This window comes from Macaca fascicularis, chromosome 4 (genome assembly GCF_037993035.2).
Source record: "Macaca fascicularis isolate 582-1 chromosome 4, T2T-MFA8v1.1".
NCBI classification, from domain to species: Eukaryota; Metazoa; Chordata; class Mammalia; order Primates; family Cercopithecidae; genus Macaca; species Macaca fascicularis.
In genome coordinates this window covers 60,029,176-60,049,667 of record NC_088378.1, presented here as the reverse complement: position 1 = coordinate 60,049,667, position 20,492 = coordinate 60,029,176, and the positions used below count along the sequence as shown (strand labels likewise).

Here is a 20,492-nt window from a genome sequence, read left to right as displayed (position 1 = left end):
TTGTATGCTTTCAAGCCAAACACTTTACCTCTTCAACCAAAACACTTAGAACACGAGAATAATCTGATGTACACTCATTTCTAGCTCTCTTCTTAAGTAACAAGGAAAACAGGGAGAGCTGCGGCATCTTCAGAACTTCCCACCTACGTGTCAGACCCTTCACCATCCTTAAATGCGTTTGAGGGGCAGTGTGATTTATAAAGAGTCACAGACAATTTCAGCAAAAACTTTTTAGATCCAAGTTATCAAGACTATGATGAGAAAGCAGAACTAGAAACCCTTAAACTCGCTCTGGTATTTCCCTTTTATACACACAAACAAATCAAATACATGGAAATGCTTTTAAAGTATAAAGGAAATCAATTACTTGGTTTTTACACAGTCTAGAATTAAATCCATGGCCCAGAAATGTCTTTGTTTAACAGTACATTAATTATGTTAATTTTTATGCAAAGAATTCCCCAGGCTCTGCCTTTCTTCCTGGTCTTCACTCATGGACTCATTCACATGGCTGAACATGCATTCCCTCCTTCTTCACCATGCTCCCTTGACTCACCCTCCAGATTTAATCAGGAAACCTCTGAGAGCCAGACTCAACAACCACCAGGACTGAGTGGAGTTTGGATCCTATAAGATGCTGCCTTCACCTCTATCTTGGCACCATCATCTAATTGCTGGTTCATTAGTCTGTATCCCCCTTTACCTCACTAGTTTTATGAGGGTAGGCCCAGGTTTTTCTATCATTGCATTTCCAGTGTCTTGCACAGGGCTTTGCTAGTAATGCTAGTCAATGAATAAATGAATGAATGAAGAACTGAATGGTTTTAAATTTCCTCCCTATATCTAGAAGTTAATAAGTCTGCCTTCTTTTTAGACTTCTTCCAGAACTTTGGACTCAACATTCATTCCATTTTAAAAACCTAAGATAAGTGACTTCACACTATGACATAAGAAGTTTCTGAAACCAAGTGGGAATTGCATTTTTATATGCTAAAGTTTCAGTAAAATTCTACTAGCTGGTCTGTGTATACAAGATGGAGATAAGAGTTTGTTATTGTTGTTTTTGTTTTGTTTGTTTTTTGAGACGGAGTCTCACTCTGTCACCAGACTGGAGTGCAGTGGTGTGATCTTGGCTCACTGCAACCTCCGCCTCCCAGGTTCAAGCAATTATCCTGCCTCAGCCTCCCAAGTAGCTGGGACTACAGGTGTGCACCACCATGCTCAGCTAATTTTTGTATTTTTAGTAGAGATGGGATTTCACCACGTTGGCCAGGATGGTCTTGATCTCCTGACCTTGTGATCTGCTCACCGCAGCCTCACAAAGTGCTGGGATTACAAGCCTGAGCCACTAAGCCAGCCAAGATATTTGTTTTTAACTATGAAAGAGTAAGCAGAAATTTTTCAAAATATTTGAACTTGAGATAATGCCATACCAATGAAATATCTCACATTATATTCATTGATTTTTATAAATATATGCTGAATAAAAACGATGCAAAAAAATTGTGAGAGTATTGCCATTGTTTCTCGGAGGAAGATCATTTCCACTTTCAATCTTAATAATTTTAATTTATAACTGATATTTTCATTTCTTACATCCCTCTATTGTTTTCCTTATCTTTGTCATACAGGTAGGACTTTATCAATACTGACATACTTTCTGATTGTATCATGAGAACAAGTACATTTACTTCCCCAAATAAATTTCCTAAATAAATTCTAAATTTTGTGGGATTATGGATTATGTCTTACACTTTTTTTATTATTTCTCTCAGAACATCTAATCAGGTGTAGAGTAAGTTCTCAGTAAAACGTGAATAATCAAAACTTTAGATTTAAAAATCCCCTATTCTCTTCCATAAATAAAGGTATTTAGATCAGAAAAATAAACATTAAAATCAGGGACCAGCCATGGGCCAGGGCTGGTCTGTTACCTATTTTGATAAATAAAGTTTTATTAGCACATAATCACTTCCATGTGTTTACAGGTTCCCTTACAGGCTATAATCCAGTTAAGTAGCTGCAACAGAGACTGTATGGCCCTTGTAAAGCCTAAAATAGTTATTATCTGGCTCTGTACAGAAAAACTTTGCCCACCACTGCTTCAAATCATTTTTACTGATGAGGAAACAGTCTCAGATCAATCCATCCAATTGTGCAGTTAGACCTATCTACTAACCATACCTCTGTCAGATGCTCTTTCACTGCCAAATTAAATGCTTGGTAAAAACAATGATAGTTTAGATTATATAAAATCAAATAAACAGTAAAACCACAAATTAAGAGAGTTGTCAAAAGACCTCTAAGGGCTTATACTAACCTAAATCAAAATATAAATGTCATTTTTTCTGAATTAAAATAGCATCATCTAATAGAAGTAAATAGACTGTGTGCATATATATATTTATTTATTTATGTTTAGAAAAATAGTAATAAATATATTAACTTACATTTAGAATTTATGTATATATACACACACAGACAAAGATTACTATTGAGAATATCATTAATTTTATAAAAATACCAACAAAAAAGTTCATGTGTCTTAGAGCAGAGTTCTAAAAGATGTTAAAAGCAATGTGTTGATGAAAATGCTTTTAAAACAGACCATGCTGACCTCACATGCTACTCGATTAAGATATGAACAGCTTTTTTTTTTAAAAAAAAAAAAAAAGAGTCCCACTGGCAATGGAAGGAAAAATAAATATTATGTACCATCCCCCAGCTTTCATCCCATATCGGGGCAGGAAAGAGCTATCACAGAAAGTCCATGAGAATAATTTCTTTGATCAATGCTTATTAACTTAGCGGACTCTGGTTTTCAACAAGTTACTTAAATCTGGGTTTTTATAGAAGGAATCACATGAAAACCCCAACAGAAATATTCTTAGTGTTTATATACTAACCTTCACTTAAGCTGAAAAGGTAAAGAATAAGAAGAGAGAAAAATGGCCCACACTTAAGATAAAAAAATGAATTTGGTTAGCCTAAGCTGCTGTCAGATCTCTGTTCCTGTCAGATAAAAGATATTTAGCATAGGTATTTTAGGCAGTAAAAATGAGTAGTGTTTCCCCAGGGTATCCTATTATAATGCAATAATAGAGACACTTCTGGAGTAGAAATAATGTATAGCTGACAGTATATTAGCTACAATTGGTAAACTATAGACAAGAAAAGATGGAGGCAGGCAGGAAAATGAAATGCTACAGGTAGATACTTAATAACTGTTTGGTAAAGATGATATCTCTCCCATTACAAGACACCAGGCACTGAGTCAGCTCATAGCAAAACGTCCTGCCATCCATTGAGACAAGAAAGAGATGGAAGAGAGGAAGGGGAGAACAAGCCAAACTAGAACAAAACAGAATATTTGCCTGGACAAGGCCAGAGTAGAGAGATAATTATGCATGGACAACTAGCAGCATATACCAGATTATACAGGCCAGGTTGCCTACCAAACATGAACGTCCATCTGGCATTCCCCAATCAGGGCACAGACATTTCTTTTTTCCTCAGAGATCCAGCTAGTGGAATTCCTCTGTAGAGTTGCTCAAGACTGTTTGAGTTTTGCCAAAAGAAGGAAGCAGAATTACACAGCCTCAGCTGCCCTGGCATGTATCAACTCCTTCTCCTGAGATCCTGTCTCTTCTCCACGTTTCCACCAAAGATAGTAGTGGACCTACTAGGGATTCGTGTTTTGTACAAATGGCTGACTCTATGTCTTCCTTCCTCAGTCGCTTTGGCTCTTAGGATCTGCTCATAGGATCAAAAATAGAAGTCGTTTTCAACACACTATTACCTTGAATACTTCTCTTGAAGAAGGCCTTGCAGCCCTCACAGGACCAGACTCCATAATGGTAGCCTGAAGCATAGTCATTGCACACTGCACAGTAGCGAGTCTCCTTGGCAGATTCCATAGCCATACTTCCCTTGTCATTGGTACTGGCCAATCTCTCTCTGCCACCCTGGCGTCGATTATCTGAATTTGGCCTGGGGGGGAAAAAAACAGTAAATCCATTAACATTAGAAAAGCAAAACATGCACTCTCTGGGAGATGCAGCAGATCCACTTTATCCTGACATTTTGAAATAATGAATCATAATGTAAGCTAATCTTTCATTACCTCTTGCCGTCTGTTGCAACAAAAGGTGTTGCCTATTATATTAACCTTGAGGGGAAATTGTTTATTGCAAACTTGCTTTAAAAACATACTACCTGCACCAGAATATGTTACCTAGAAAAATGACAAAATGAAATTAGCTGGTCTCTAATAGACTTAATGTTTTTGCAGGAATTTACAATTATTTCAGAACCATTAGGGACCAGTGCTCATTCCAACTCTAGACCACACTCAGGGTCTTTCGGAAACAGAGACAAAGCATAAAACGGCTGGGACATTTGGAACTCAGGTGAACTGATGAACAACACGGAACACGTGTCAAAAAAAAAAAAACAATTCAAATTTTTATGTCATTGCCACATAACCCTGGATATCAGTTTTTATAACTTGAATCTGTAATTTGAAAATACTGTTCTTCGATATTCAAAACTCCTCTTTAGGAACATGTAGAGACTGAGCATGGTGGTTCGTGCCTGGAATCCCAGCACTTTGGGAGGCCAAAGCAGGAGAATTGCTTAAGGCCTGGAGTTTGAGCCCAGCCTGCACGATATAGCAAGACTCCATCTCTATATAAATGCTTTTTAAAAAAATTAGCTGAGAATGGTGATGTGCGACTGTAATCCTAGGTACTTGGAAGGCTGAGGTGGGAGGATCACTTGAGCCCAGAATGTCGAGGCTGCAGTAGGCTATGATCGATCATGCCAACTTTAGCCTACGTGACAATCAGAGGAACACAGAAAAAAAAAAATGTAGAAAGAGAGACAATCAGAGGAACACAGAAAGGAAACTGAAAATGAGCGGCAAGAAAATTCTAGGAAAACCAAGAAAATAAGGAAGTAAAATGCTTTAAGAAAGTAGAAAACTTTACGGAGAGGATGATCAAGGATGGCAAATAGGGCAGAGAAGTCCAACAAAGCAAAGACTGGTTAAGTGAATTCAGACCTGACAAAGCAGACTCTTAGCAGGGAGTTTCCTTAGACAGGTACAGGCACAAGCCAAACTCCAGCAGACGGAATGTAAGGAGATGAAAATGAGGGAAGGCATTCCTTTGAGAACTTGGAGAATAGGAAAGATACAGATAGGGTGGCAGCTGAAGAATATAAGACCCAAGAAAATGAATTGTTTAGAATGAAGAGACTTGAGAAGGCCTTGTGTAGACTGAAGGGCATGGGCCAGGAGAAAGGGAATGGTTGAAAGCACAAAGAAGAAGATAAAAGAATAAAGCCAAGAAGGAAACTAGAGCAATTGGGATTAAAAACACAGGTAAAAGAAACTGCCTCAATGAAGACAACTTGAAGAAGACCGGAAGGAAGGAGGTTAGGAAACTAGAGGAAGATGAGTTTGCATCTCTCACCTGACCAGGCATAGGAGTAGATGTTATATTGGCCCAGGACTTGGCAGGCATGTGCAATCAAATAAAGGTGGGATAAGAGCCTAGCACAGCGCCTGGTATGTAGTTGGCACTCCACAATATATTTAAATGAATGGAGAGAGTGTTCAAAGTTGTATAAGAAAGAAAGGTAAGCAGACATTGAAAGTATAGATGGAGTGGAGGTTCTTGTGAAAATTTTCAAAAACATGAAAATCCTAAGATGAGCGAAAGTCAATTGATGTTAGCCCTTCCAGGGTCTCTTGGCAAAGGAAGCTCAAGCTTCCTGCTACCATTCCCCACCCAAATACCCAGACCACACTGACTTTCACTGGTCCTCTCTTCACAAGTCCTATCTTTCCTTTTAGCCCAAATAGTATAACCTCTCCCTGCCTTCTCGCTCGTTATTATGGTTCACAATTTTGTGGTAGTGGTTCTCAAACTACATTTGCCATAATATTCACAAAATATTGGCTCCTTGGGCTGAGTACGTCTGACTTTGCCAATTTTTTTCCGTTCTAAATAACTTAGTTCTGAGGTTGGCAGCCTCAAATAGGAATTCTTTATTTTTTAATGTTCTTTAGAGAGCACTGGCTCACAGTTTTCAATTCTAGTTCGTATTCTGTTACCCATCTCTTTCCATTTCACCACCATGCTGTCGAACCCACCCTCATCAGCCTCAAATCTTTTTATTGTTTGTTTACTAATAACTTATGCATGATTCAAGTCAGTAGGAAGCAGCTATGAATATCTAACTGTAGAAGCTTAGTGCCTTTGGGGGTGGGAGTAGATATTTAGCAAGTATGAAACTGATGGATTCAATGTCTTATAAGCCTTATTAATTGTTGTATCTAGCTCAGTGCCCAGCACATAGCAAGCATTCAATACGTTTGTTGAAGGAATGAAGGAATGAGTGAGTCAACAGTATATGCATGGCCAGAAGTTCCAATGTGTCAAGTATCTTCCCACTCAGCCCTACATAATAAAATGCTATATTTTTTAAATCGTGGTAAGATATACATAACACAAAATTTACCATCATAACCACGTCTAAGTGTTCATCAATTCAATCGTGTTAGATATACTCACATCATCATGCAACCAATCTTCAGAACACTTTCATTTCACAAAACTGAAACTCCATACCCATTAAACAGTAATTCCCCATTTTCTCCTTCCCCTGTCTCCTTCTACTTTTGTTCTCTGTGAATCTGGCAATTCTAGATACCTCATTAAGTAGAACCCTACTTTTGCTTTTTGTGTCTGGCATATTTCAATTAGGATAATGTCCTGAAGGTCCATGAAGTGACTAATATGCCATTGTCTGTATATACTACACAGATTGTTTATCCGTTCATCCATCTAGAGGCATCTGGATTGTTTCTACTTTTTCGCTATTGTGAATAATGTTGCTATAACTATGGGTATAAAAATATTTCTTTAAGACCCAGATTTTTAATTCTTTTAGATATATATCCAGAAGTAGACTTACTGGATCATATGATAATTCTATTTTGATTTTTTGAGGAACCACCAGTGTTCCCACAGTGGCGGCACCATTTTACTTTCTCATCAACAAGGCATAAGGTTTCTATTTGCTCTATATCCTCTCCAATACTTACTCTCTTCTTGTTCTAATTTAGTAGCCTTCCTTATGAGTGTGAGGGGAATACTGCATTTTTATGTCACCTTTTGTCTGAAAACCTCTCTTACCAGCCACTCCTAATCCGCATAAACTTGAATTAACATCCCTGTTCTGAACTCTCTAGAAGGATTTTTTTACTTCTCTTCTGCTACTTACTATATTAATCTTCAATTGATTAATTCTCATTTCCATTACTACCTGCAAAGTTCCTTGTGTCTTATTCATCTTTAAAATGCCATATGCTTAGAGCATAGTGCCTCACTTGGAATAGGGACTGAACAATATTGATATCAAATAAATTAATCAATGACTGAATCATAAATTTATAGTTTTCACAATGGAGGTAGAATATGTAAATATTATTTTCATAAATATTGGCAAAAGATTTAACAGCGAGAGCCCATTTTCCTCAGAAATAGCAAAGATGTATGCTGTCAGCAAAATGCCATTCATCTACATTTTATCTCTAAGATGACCCCCAGCTTACTGAAAATCAACTGCAGACTTTGGGCATGGAAATAGAAGGCATCTAAAGAAGATGGGGAAACCACACGGGCTGCATTGACTACCCATAAAGCAACTTTTTTAGCCAACTTAGAAATCCATGTAAATAGTGTTGTCAATTATCATTTTGGCCCAGACTTACTCCATAAAGACTCTCAAAATGTTATTTTTAAAAATATATATATATATATAAACTAGATCAAGCTAAAAGGCAAGTGCCATCTTCCTCTGGGCTCCAAGACCCTGTGGCACGCTGAAATAATATTCACATTGAGTATCCATCAGACCAAGATACCATAACTTCCTCTAGACAGAGAGCTGTGTCCTCAGAATACAGACTAACACAGCCCAACCATGGACAGCAGGAAGGAACAGACTGGGAGGTGTCCATGTCTGGGCTCAAACCTGGCCATAAGAGTGGGTCAGCCACCAACCTGGGCTTCTCTGAGTACCTATGGCTAGATCAGTCCCAGCGGATAGGCCTAGGTACAGGTCCCCACCTTATCTCTTCCTGCTGCTCTCTACCTGGCCTTGGCCCACTGCACCTGTCATAGACCTGGCATTTTTAGCCTCACAGCTCTTTAGTAGAAAATGCCTATACCATGACTAAGTCCATCCTTCTTCTGTTCCCTCAGCCTCAAAGGCCCTTTGTTTTTCTGTATTATCATAGAACCAAGATGAATGTCTCTCACTGGGCACATTGGCTCATGCCTGCAGTCCCAGCTACTCAGGAGGCTGGGACAGAAGGACCGCTTGAGCCCAGACATTCAAGGCTGCAATGAGCTATGAATGCACCACTGCATTCCAGCCTGGGAGACAGAGTGAGAGTCTGTCTCTAAAAAATACATAAAATAAATTTTAAAAATTTATTTAAAAGACTCTTATTTTCCTTTTTTAAAAGACTCAAATGTTTCAGGGTCTGCCTTCCCAAGGGGAGACTTCACAAATCTTAACTGAGCCTTACCCCTTTATTATAAGTGAAGGTTTATCTACTTCTTTAGCAAAATCACTAAGCTACCTCCTTCCTTGTAAAATTCTTATCTTTTTCTCATTGACTTGTCACCAAACCTGTACCGTTTCTCATCTTGGGCACTTTCTCTTAAGACTCAGATAGGAAGCTGACTGGTTTAACAAGCTACACATTAAGACATTAGATGTCCTTCAGCCTAACAGATGCCTGTAAAGATTCTCTGGAAAGAAGTGGGGCTGAAGCTCGAATGAGAAATGAATGCATCTATGACAATGCATTATAGCCATGAAGCACCACGTGTAGCTAAGGAACGAAGAATAGCAGAAAAAAAGGATGCCCAGAAGCATAAGAGATCATATAAAAAAGACACAAGACCACTGCATCTATGGAAATAGGAAGCTTAACTGCCTTGATCTAGTTCTGTTTTCATTACCTCAATTGACTACTAAATATTTTTAAATGAAAGCACCATTGATATTACATATTCAACATAATTAAGAGGGATGTCTGGGCTAGGCGTAGTGGCTCACGTCTGTAATCCCAGCACTTGGGGAGGCCGAAGCAGGTGAATCATGAGGTCAGGAGTTCAAGACCAGCCTGGCTGAGATGGTGAAGCCCTGTCTCTGGTAAAAATACAAAAATAAGCCAGGCATGGTGGCAGGTGCCTGTAATCCCAGCTACTCGAGAGGCTGAGGCAGAGAATTGCTTGGACTCAGGAGGCGGAGGTTGCAGTGAGCCTCGATCATGCCACTGCACTCCAGCCTGGGTGAAAAAAAAAAAGAGGGATGTCTGAAGGTATTCATATTGGGTCCAGAGAATAGACCCTCTTGGACCAAGTAGAAACAGAGCATAATAAAAACTATTGGCCAATAAAATTTTCATTAATCAAAGGAAAAGTTTAAAGCTCAATGTAATCAAATACTGTTGTTTTTCCAACCACAAATAATGATACCAGCTATCCAAAAGCATTATTCCCCTGATTAGCCAAGCAGTTTTAAAAATTCAAGAAGCCTTGGTTTTTAAAGGAAATATTTTTGTAAAGCCAAATTTAAAGAACCAACAGATAGATGTCCACTCCCTAGAAACGTGGTTTAATTCAGTTCTAGTGCAACACTTCATAAGGCTCCCTCACCAAATCAAGTCCCCAAAGCTATGTACACTCAAAATTCCCTATACTTGTTTTTCATGGCACATACTACAATTTCCAGTCCTGTATTTGGGTGATTATTAACAAACGTATGTTCCCCCAGTAAACAGTAAACTCCAAGAAGGCGAGAATCATGTCTCATTTGCTCCCAATTTTAACCATACACAGTAGATTCTTGATATAGTTTGGCTGTGTCCCCACCTAAATCTTATCTTGAATTGCAGCTTCCATAATTCCCACATGTCCTGGGGGGACCTAGTGGGAGGTAACTAAATCATGGTGGCAGGTTTTTTCTGTGCTATTCTCACAATAGTGAATAACTCTCATGAGATCAAATGGTTTTATAAGGGCAGTTCCCTTGCACACACTCTCTTGCCTGCCACCATGTAAGACGTGACTTTGCTCCTCCTTGGCTTTATGCCATGATTGTGAGAGCTCCCCAGCCACGTGGAATTGTGAGTCCATTAAATCTCTTTTTCTTTATAATTTACCCAGTCTTGGGTATGTCTTTATTAGCAGCAGGAGAACAGATTAATACAGTCCTTAATAAATATTTGCTAAATACACCTCGTACATCTAACTCATTACCAAATTTCATCAAGTATTTCTTCAAAGTACTCTGCCTACCCTTCTTTGAATTCCTTGTTTTTTCATTTGTGTCTGAGAGACCAATAATACTCCATATTTGAATTACTAGAATTACTCTCTTGTCTCCAGTCATTCCTCAAACTCATCCTGCAAGCCACTGCCCAAAGAATTGTCACAAAGTACAACGTTCTCCTTTGAATACCTTGTCATTTCATGTATGTGTGACCACTGTCCTTTCTTTGGATCATAAACCTGTTTGAGAATGTAACAAAAACACTGAAACTATCTTTTCCAGAAAATACACATAAAACTCTCAAACTTCTGCCTATAGTCTGGGAGAGATAAACCGGGAGACTCAGGTTTTTTTTAAAAAATCAACATTATACAGACTTAAGTCCAAATTGTTGAATTCCTTGCACCAACTAGCATTGGTCTCTTTGTAGTTCCCTAAGCAAAATGTTATGGAATTCACCTCTGAGAAACTGCTCACACTACACTTGCCCACATATTCATTGCTTCCTGTCACCTTCACACATTTCATCTCTCCTGGAAAACCAAGCTCTAGTTCCACACAATTTATACGACTTATCTTAAGTATTACAGTTCACAGGGCTTCGACTTCGCATTCTTAGATCACGTAACACCTTCCCCACATCTCATGACATCTAGTTAGACACTAGCTTCTATGTGTGGCAACCACTCCATTTCCGTTCCCTTTGCAGTATTATCTTTCCCCAGCAGGCTCCTAAAAGCCAGTGTTCCTCAGGGCTCTGTCTTCAGCCCTCTGCCATTCTCAGATGACATTTGCCCTTTGTGGAATCTCTGCCACACCCAACTCCTATCCCACACCCCTCCCCTGGACTTCAGACCTATGTGCTAAATACCCACTCTGCACCTCCACATGAAGAAACCAAAGAACCCTCAAACTCAATGCATGCAAAACTAAAATAAATATCTTTCCCAGAAAGCCCACTCCTACTCCTGCACTCCCATTATGCCCCTATGATCCAGCAGAGGCATTCCAGCATGCTGTTCCCTGTGCCTAGAACACCCTTCCTCTCCCCTGAAAAATTCCTGTTTATCCTCCCATTCTCAGCTTAAACTGCATTTCCTCCAGGGAGCTTTGCTGGCTCCTGGGGTTAAGTCACAGATCCCAAACTCTCCCTATTACAGTAGAGATCTTTTCACTCCCCTAACTCAAAGCCCTCAGCAGCTTCTCACCACAACAAGAGTAAAGCTCAAGTCCTTCCGTGACCTGGAAAGCCCCGCACGACTGCCTGCACCTTCACCCTCACCTGCCCACCCTCCTTCCCTTGCTCCCCAAGTTCCAGGTGCTACTACAGCTGTCCGGCTTTCTCACGCCCTGTCTGGCTTTCTCACACCATTCTAAACGAGTCTATTACTTTCCCTACTCTTACACTGGTTTGTTTTCTTTCTTTCTTTCTTTCTTTTTTAATTATACTTTAAGTTCTTGGATACCTGTGCAGAACGTACAGGTTTGTTACATAGGTGTATACATGTACCATGGTGGTTTGCTGCACCCATCAACCCGTCATCTACATTAGGTATTTCTCCTAATGCTATCACTCCCCTAGCCCTCAACCTCCCGACGGTCCCAGGTGTGTGATGTTCACCTCCCTGTGTCCATGTGTTCTCATTATTCAACTTCCACTTATGAGTGAGAACATGTGGTGTGTAGTTTTCTGTTCCTGTGTTAGTTTGCTGAGAATGATGGTTTCCAGCTTCACCCATGTCCCTGCAAAGGACATGAACTCATCCTTTTTTATGGCTACATAGTATTCCATGGTATTTATGTGCCACATTTTCGTTATCCAGTCCACCATTGATGGGTATTTGGGTTGGTTCCAAGTCTTTGCTATTGTGAACAATGCTGCAATAAACATACCATGCGCATGTGTCTTTTTAGTAGAATGATTTATAATCCTTTGGGTATATACCCAGTAATGGGATTGCTGGATCAAATGGTATGTCTGGTTCTAGATCCTTGAGGAATCGTCACACTGTCTTCCACAATGGTTGAACTAATTTACACTCCCGCCAACAGTGTAAAAGCGTTCCCATTTCTCCACATCCTCTCCAGCATCAGTTGTTTCCTGACTTTTTAATGATCACCATTCTAACTGGCGTGAGATGGTATGTCACTGTGGTTTTGATTTGCATTTCTCTAGTGACCAGTGATGATGAGCTTTTTTTCATATGTTTGTTGGCTGCATAAATGGTTTGTTTTCTTTACAGCACTCACCACTCCCCAACATCAAGCCAAGCCAGATTTTAATGTGTTTATTATTGTCTGTCATGCCCAGTGAAATGTAGGCTTCATTTCCTCCAGCACCTTGAAGACAGCTTGGCATAGAAATAATTGTTGAATCAACATATGCATAAGTAAATGATTGATGCAATGGGCAAATCCTTTGCAGTGCTCTTCTCTGCCTTACCTATATACCATGACCTCCACTGTGGCAGGGACTGTGGTGACCTCACTTGTCATGGCCTCCCAGCTTATTCTTAGTGTCTGATACACAGTTCGATGATTAATAAATATTTGCCATCTAAGTGAGTGTGCGGACATGGTGAGTCCTCTGCCAATCCTCCCAACTCCATCCCTGCCACACCTCCACATTGCAAACCTCCCACACTGCAGCAAGAGCCAAGCAGGGTTCTACCATGAAAAATGGACCTTCGTGTCTCCTCCACGGCTACCCTAAGGCTTCAGAATCTTCTTTAGATGGTGGGCCCCAGAAAAGTAGCTTTAGCTTTGGTTATAGACTACAGATTTTGCTTATAATCTTAGGGCATTCACAGGTCTCTTGAAGTCCATGAATGTCCCACCCAAAAGACTTCAGAGTAAGACTCACTGGCCTACAGGATAAATGCAGTCTCCTTAGCATCAGCCCATTGTGACCTGGCCACGGTCTGCCTCTCCAGCCCTGCCCTTCCCTGTGATGGGTAATCTTATGTGTCACCCTGCCCTGACCAAGTTAGTACATCTCTAGCCTTCACTCATGCTCCTTTCTATATTGGTCGAAAGGCAAAAACCTCCTAAGTGACAATTACCCCTTCTCAGGTAGCAGCCAAAAAGAAAGTTAATTGTTTCTCATCAGAATCTGCATGTGGCCCCAGAGCATCATGCATAGAACTATTCTGGAGTCCTTATCATCATCATATAACTATGTGTCCACTGTGCATCTCCAGAAAAGAGATCCTATTGTAGCCATCTTTGCTTCTCAGTTTCCACCACGATACTAACAATAGCAGTCATTCAACAGATGGTTGTGGAATGACTAAAATTCTGTGTTCTGTATGCCTTGCCTTCCCAACTAAGCTTTTCAAGAGTAAGGATACTGTATTATAAGTATTTATATAACACCCACACACAGAGACGCATAAAGCACCTGGAATCGCACTTTTCAGACAGAAAATACCCAATAAATACTTACCGAATAAATTAATCAATAGAGAATTAAGAACCATTTTGCAAGAAGCATAGCTGAGTCTGTTGCTCTGACAAAACAATGTATTCAGGTAATGAGAAGCCAGTTATCAATGCTTGTGTGTGTGCCAACATCTGAGTCAATCTACATGTTGTTTCCTGTGTACCTCTCTCTGCTTTAAATATCACTATGGATGGACAGAAGTTGGAGGCAATTTGTGTCTGTGACCAGAACATGCCTCCTGGATATTTCTAATTGCTATGCAATTTTGTATTTATTTCTTTTGTATCTATTTATTTTCCACAAAAGTAAATGTATGTTCTTAAAAAGAATTGACAAGAAGGACTCTATTTAAAATGATAGAGTCTGGAGAGGAAAATCTTGATCCTCCTTTTTACAAAAGTTCAAGGTAAATGAGCCTGGGCCAGGTCTGGGCAAACCCTAACCACGAGGTAGCTACGTTCTGGGATAGGCAGGTCAAAAATTGTTTCCTGCACGAAAAAACAGATCCTCCCAACTTTTTGTGAATTACTCTAGCTCTTTTATATTGTTTATCTGAAAACTTAACATATCTATCTCTTATATTATCTACTTAGTAATACAATATTTATTTAATTTTCTTTGTAATCATTGTGTCTTTTAGTTAATAAGCCAAGGCAGGTAATGCTTGTCCCTCAAAAGTACAGAAGAAAATTTCTTCCAAAAAATGATTGGCGATATATGCGGTTCAAAGAAGCTCCGCGAAATCATCTAGGGAGAAGTTATGGCTGCTATTTCAGCTTCTGCGCAAAGATTACACCACAACTTCAACTTCTAGAAAACCCGGCATGACCTTTGGTCTAATAAAGTAAAAGGGGCTGGCCAAGCAGGTGAGCAGGTTTTCATACTGAATTGATGGTTGTGGCAGGCACTATTTTAAGCGTTTTACATGGATTAATTCATTTAACCCTTGAAAGTATTCCACGCAGTACTATTACAACACCCGTTGTTTCAGAAATAGTAACCAAGGTAACCAAGGCACAGAGGAATTAGGCCACTCACCAAAGTTGTAAAATCAGAAAACAGGGAGTCAAGGATCCAGGCAGTCTGACCCCAGAGCCCAGGCTCCCAGAAGAGAGCAGCATCCTTGGGAGCTCACCCAAAGGGCTCACAAACCAAGGGCAAAGTATTTCACATCTGGAAACAAAGTCATTACCTCAGATCTCATCCTTAAACCCAGAAATACTAAATCCCATTAGAAATCACCTGCAATTATCCGGGCATGGTAGCTCACACCTGTAAGCTCACTGCTTTGGAAAGCTGAGGTGGGAGGAATGCTTCAGCCCAAGAGTTAGAGACCAGCCTGGGCAACATAGTGAGACCCCAGCTCCACAAAAAAATTAAAAATTAGCCAGGTCTGGTGTGCACCTATAATTCTAGCTACTCAGGAGGTTGAGGTGGGAGGACTGCTTGAGCCCAGGAGGTCGAGGCTGCAGTGAGCTGTGACTGTGCCACTGCACTCCAGCCTGGGTGACAGAGAGAGAACCTGTCTCAAAAAAAAAAAAAAAGAGAGAGAGAGAGAGAGATTGTCTGCAATTATTTATTGTAAGGACAGCAATACTTTTTTGAGGGAAAATGCTAATTTAACTTGTAATGCAAAGGTTGAGAACTCTGCTGAGTTCCATGAAAACAGAGTTAATGGAGCCGACAGTCATACAAGAGAATGGCTTGATGAAAGTTTGAATGTTTCCTAAAAATATGATTACAGATAATACCTAGTTTAACTCACAAATAGAAAATGATGCATCATTAATGCTCTTATATACAAGTTCTGAAATTCTTTATGCACAAAGAACATTAGCATTCACCATTCAAAATTTAAGGCTCTCTGTAAAATGTCAAGAGGCTTTCCCACTCACTTAAGAAAAATGTCTTCACCCCAAAATACAAGCAAGTGTTGATTTTTCATGCTAATGGGAAACAAGAATAGCCTGGCAAAAGTTCCCTAAAAACCCATTTAGTCTGTATCTTTTTATCTTTTGTCAGTTACTAATGTGTAACCAAATGACCTAAGCTGAGTTTCATCACCTCTCCTTTCTTTATTCTTACCAATCTGTTCCAAGTGCTAATGAATGGTGAGGTCTGGGAGCCCAAAGATACAAGAGAGAAGGTATATGGATGATAGAAAAAAGGTAAGTCAAGAGAGAGAGAGAGAGCTGCAGTTTGACACCACATCTTTTTTTAAAAGCCTGGCTTCCAGTCTGATTTCCACAGAAAGCATGCCACTGTATTAGGAGATAATAACTTGATTTACCTGCAGAATTACTAAGAAATTCATTCATTTATTCAACAGCATTGAGTGAGCATCTAACTGAGACCACCCAGGGAAAGTACTGGGAAAAGGGACAGATACAAACGGAGGAGAAGAAAAGGGGGAAGCCTAAAAGAAAGGAGCCCAGAAGGAAGAGAAGGCATCCAACCTTCTGCCTTGGAAAGCTGACAGCTCAAGGCAGAAGAGTTTGGCCCTTGGGAAATGCACTACAAGAGTCGTAAACCGCTGACTAACACAAAGGCACAGAACTCCAAATATAAAAACACACCTGCTTGCACACTGGTCCCTGGCCTGCTTTTGAATGTGATCTATAAATCATTTCATTTATGATCTATCCAAAAGATAGGACCAATATGTCATCACATAAAATTCCACACACACATGTCCAGAATTGCAAATGGAAATTTTTACTACAAAAATTATTTGGGAATCTGTGTGTCATTAGGGATCACATTGCTGTCAATGTGATAAATTTCAGGAAAAAGTAAGAGGAGCAGAGTATTGTGATGAAAGATCTAGACTGAGTCATACTCTTAAGTTCTGAACAGAAAGCCACCAATAACAATTGCATGCTTTAAACAAGTCACTAAACCTCTCTGGACCTCAGTATCTTCATCCGTAAAATGAGAAATTACAACTATGTTTGCTACATTCCCCATCTGGCTCTACAACTGTGTGACCATGATTCTAGCCCTTTCCTCCAACCAACAATAACATCTGTAGCCAGCTAGAATTTCTTCACTGCATCCAAGAGGGCACAGCCCATTTTTCAAACTCTTTCCTTAGAGAAATAAAATGGATAAAAGACGAGATGGGAAGGGGTGGTAGCCCTGCATTTAAGTCTTCTTAGCACTGTCACGACCAAGTAATGATGACAAATGGCCATTTCATCAGAGGAAGCTGTCAGTGATAAAAATCACTTTTCTAAAACGAGGCATGAGAAAACAGACAGAGAAAGGAAACTAAAGGAAAGGAAGGAACAGAGAGACAAAGAAAAGGGGGGAAACACTTCTGTATACCTAACATGTTTCTAAGTTCAATGAACTCTATCAATAATGATGGAGGTGGGAACTTGACTAGAAGAAAAAAGAGCTGAGATATCAAAGACAAAGTAAACATAATTCATCTATTATGACATCGCCCAGGTTAGCACACATGGTTGGAAAGAGTCCCATAGCAAATGAGTGATTCTGGAATAAAAGAGACGTTGGATATGATGTAAAATTAAGAGAGGTTCTTTTTTCCACAGAATAACTCCAACAGTGGCAAGGCCGAATTCTTCAACATAATCACCCACCAGAAATTGTGACACCTCTGATTAGGTGCTAAGGGATCTCTTTGATGTGAAAGTTCAAACTAAATCTTCTGGGTTACTCTTCCTTGACTTTCCTATCCACCCTACAGTGAGGTCAAAGAGCATCCTATCCTTTTGCTGCTCAAGTAACAAAGGAAAACAGTCTTGCTTACTTTTTTTTTTTTTTTTTTTTTTTTTTTGAGACGGAGTCTCGCTCTGTCCCCCTGACTGGAGCGCAGTGGTGCCATCTCAGCTCACTGCAAGCTCCGCCTCCCGGGTTCACGCCATTCTCCTGCCTCAGCCTCCTGAGTAGCTGGGACTACAGGCGCCCGCCACTGCGCCCGGCTAATTTTTTGTATTTTTAGTAGAGACGGGGTTTCACTGTGGTCTCGATCTCCTGACCTTGTGATCCGCCCGCCTCGGCCTCCCAAAGTGCTGGGATTACAGGCATAAGCCACCGCGCCCGGCCTTGCTTACTTTTAAGAAGACATAGCAGAGCCTTCTGCAGTGCAGTTTGCAGACAAAGTCATCTGGAGACTCCAGGAACACATGCTGGGAAATGTACAGAGTTGCAGTTACACGGATGTCATGGTGAGAGAAGATTGGGTTGATATGTGTGATATGCCTTACCAAGGCAGTGATTCTATGATTTGTTTGGAGTTTTGGAGTTTGGACATGCTATTACGACCTCTTTGACTTAGAGTAATACCTACAAATTGTTCTCTGGAACACTTTAACCTCTTCCTCCAGATTCATCTCCTTCTGCTCCTTCACCCTCCTTCCATGTACTTTGCAGTCCAGCAACGAATTACATGACATTCCCAAATCTGCCATGCCTGTGCTTATCCTTAAGCCTTGGCTCATGTTTCTTTCCCTGCCAAGAATAACCTTTTCTAGCCCTTTCAAGTCTAGAGAAATCTTCATCACGTTGACTTAACTTTCATTCTGCTACCTCTCTTCTTTGTACCTCTACCTTCTCAGCCCTCATCACGCTGCAATAAAACCTAAGTTACATAGGTTTTATACTTGTTAGACTATGCTGTTATACCTGTGAGCAGCATCTAATAAATAGGAGGCAGCCAATACATCATTTGAATGTACTTAAGTTGAATTTGATTCAAATGAATTATGTGGAACTCATTCCGTGATATCCCCGAAAATAATTAAAAATACCTTGAGAGGTCAGTAAATCAGTCCTAATATGTGCCCAGTTACCTGCACAAAGTTCCCATAGGCAACAAAAGACAATAGAGCAAAATGAATTTCAATTTTGGATAAGTCCCTTCCAGTTTACTAGGATTTTCTAAATCAGTATCTAAGGGACTTGAGACCAAGTTACATAATATGCAAATAATTCTGTGTCATTTTCCTCATTTGAAAATAAGAATAACAGCATTTTCTCTATCTCAATGATGACATTGTATAACATTTACGAAAAGAAGTTAAAACTCATGAAGCCAGACGCTTGATGTTAATCTTTAACACCGGCTTTGAAGTGCATCCATAGTAGTCTTTCAGTAAATGGACTATGCTGCAAAGGCTCTTAATTACCATGCAATACTTGACTCCTCTCTCATGTCACATCCATCCTGTCAGGAAATCTCATCAGCTCAACCTTCAAAGTGCGAATCAATGCAAACTCTTGATATTTAAAGACATAGTGTTAACTTTTAAAATATAATGGTATTATAGTTGGGCTTTTAAAAATAGTCCTCATCCTTTGGAAGTGTATACGGAAATATTTACAAATGAAACATCATAGTTGAAGCTGCGCGATGTGTACATGAAGGATCATCATGCTCTTCCACTTCTGTAAAAGTTTGAAAATGTTCACAATAGAATGTCAGATCAGGTCATTCCTCTTTCAAACCTTTAACTCGATTTTCGACTCACTCAGAGTAAAAGCCAGAGTCCTGAGGATGCTGTCCCCCACGTTCGTCTTCTTAGCCATCTCCAACTTCTTTTTTTTCATTCTTTTTTCTTTCTTTCTTTTTTTGAGACAGGGTCTCACTCTGTCACCCTGACATGATCTCAGCTCACTGCAACCTCCAACTCCTGGACTCAAGTGATCCTCCCATCTCAGCCTCCCAAGTAATTGGGACTACAGATGCACACTACCACATCCGACTGATTTTCTTTGTATTTTTTTGGAGAGATGGGGTCTCACCATGTTGCCCAGGCTGGTCTCAAGCTCCTGGGCTCAGGTTATCCATCTGCCTCAGCCTTCCAAAGTGTTGGAATTACAGGTGTGAGTCACCACGCTCGGCACCTCCAACTTCTTACTCCGTTCCAGCCATGCTGGCCTCTGTACCTCAAAGACACCAGGGATGTTCCCACATCAGGGCCTTTTCCCTGCTATGCCCTCAGCCTAAAATGCTTTTCACCAGGATATCCTCATGGTACTATTCCCTCCCCTATTCAAGACTGCTTAAATGTCACCTGTGTAATGGAAACTTTCCTAAATTGTCCCATCAGACAAATTGATCAATTGTTCACTGATCTATTCCCAGTTCTGATAACAGTACCTGGCATAGAATAGATGGTCAATGAATCTGTATTGAATGAATAAATGAGCAAACTGGGTCAGCCACCCCATGAAGCTAGCTGGAGGTTTTACAACATCAACAAAGAGATGTAAGAGCACGGGAGACGAGCCACCGTGATCACTGTAAACCAGGCTGCCAAACTGATTTCAATTACTGCTTACAAGGAGGAAGGACAAGGACCCCATGTGGTGCCTAGGAAGTCAACAAAGTTAATACAGCAGAGTTTTCTAGAGCCTGAGGATCGAGTATCCGTAGGAAAGCTGCCCTTTTACTCTTCAGAAACGTCTATCCCAAGTCTCGCAGCACAGGCTGACACGTTCTAGCCTCTGCACTGGAAGAGTGTCCTCTCATTTCTAGACGCTATCCTCTCATGGTTTTGTCTAGACAGTGGAATCAGAAGCAACCTAAAATCTCTGAATACAAGGCTCAAATTCCCAGCCTGTACCTCATTCACTCTTATCTTCCTACAAGATTTGGCCTTGCACAGAAGAAAATCAACTATACATCTTTATTACCCTTATAGGTGGTATTTATAACTTTTTGTAT

General features: G+C 40.1%; 1 protein-coding gene across 8 annotated transcripts in view; it reads right to left on the bottom strand.

Annotated features, from left to right (window-relative positions):
- ESR1 (estrogen receptor 1) overlaps window positions 1-20,492 on the bottom strand; it is a 432,869-nt gene that overhangs the window by 245,661 nt on the left and 166,716 nt on the right. For all 8 annotated transcript variants that reach the window (XM_005552152.5, XM_065542899.2, XM_074037299.1 and 5 more), the window contains one exon: window positions 3,800-3,990. In XM_005552152.5, coding sequence (XP_005552209.1) covers window positions 3,800-3,990 — 191 coding nt within the window. The remainder of the gene's footprint in view (window positions 1-3,799; window positions 3,991-20,492) is intronic.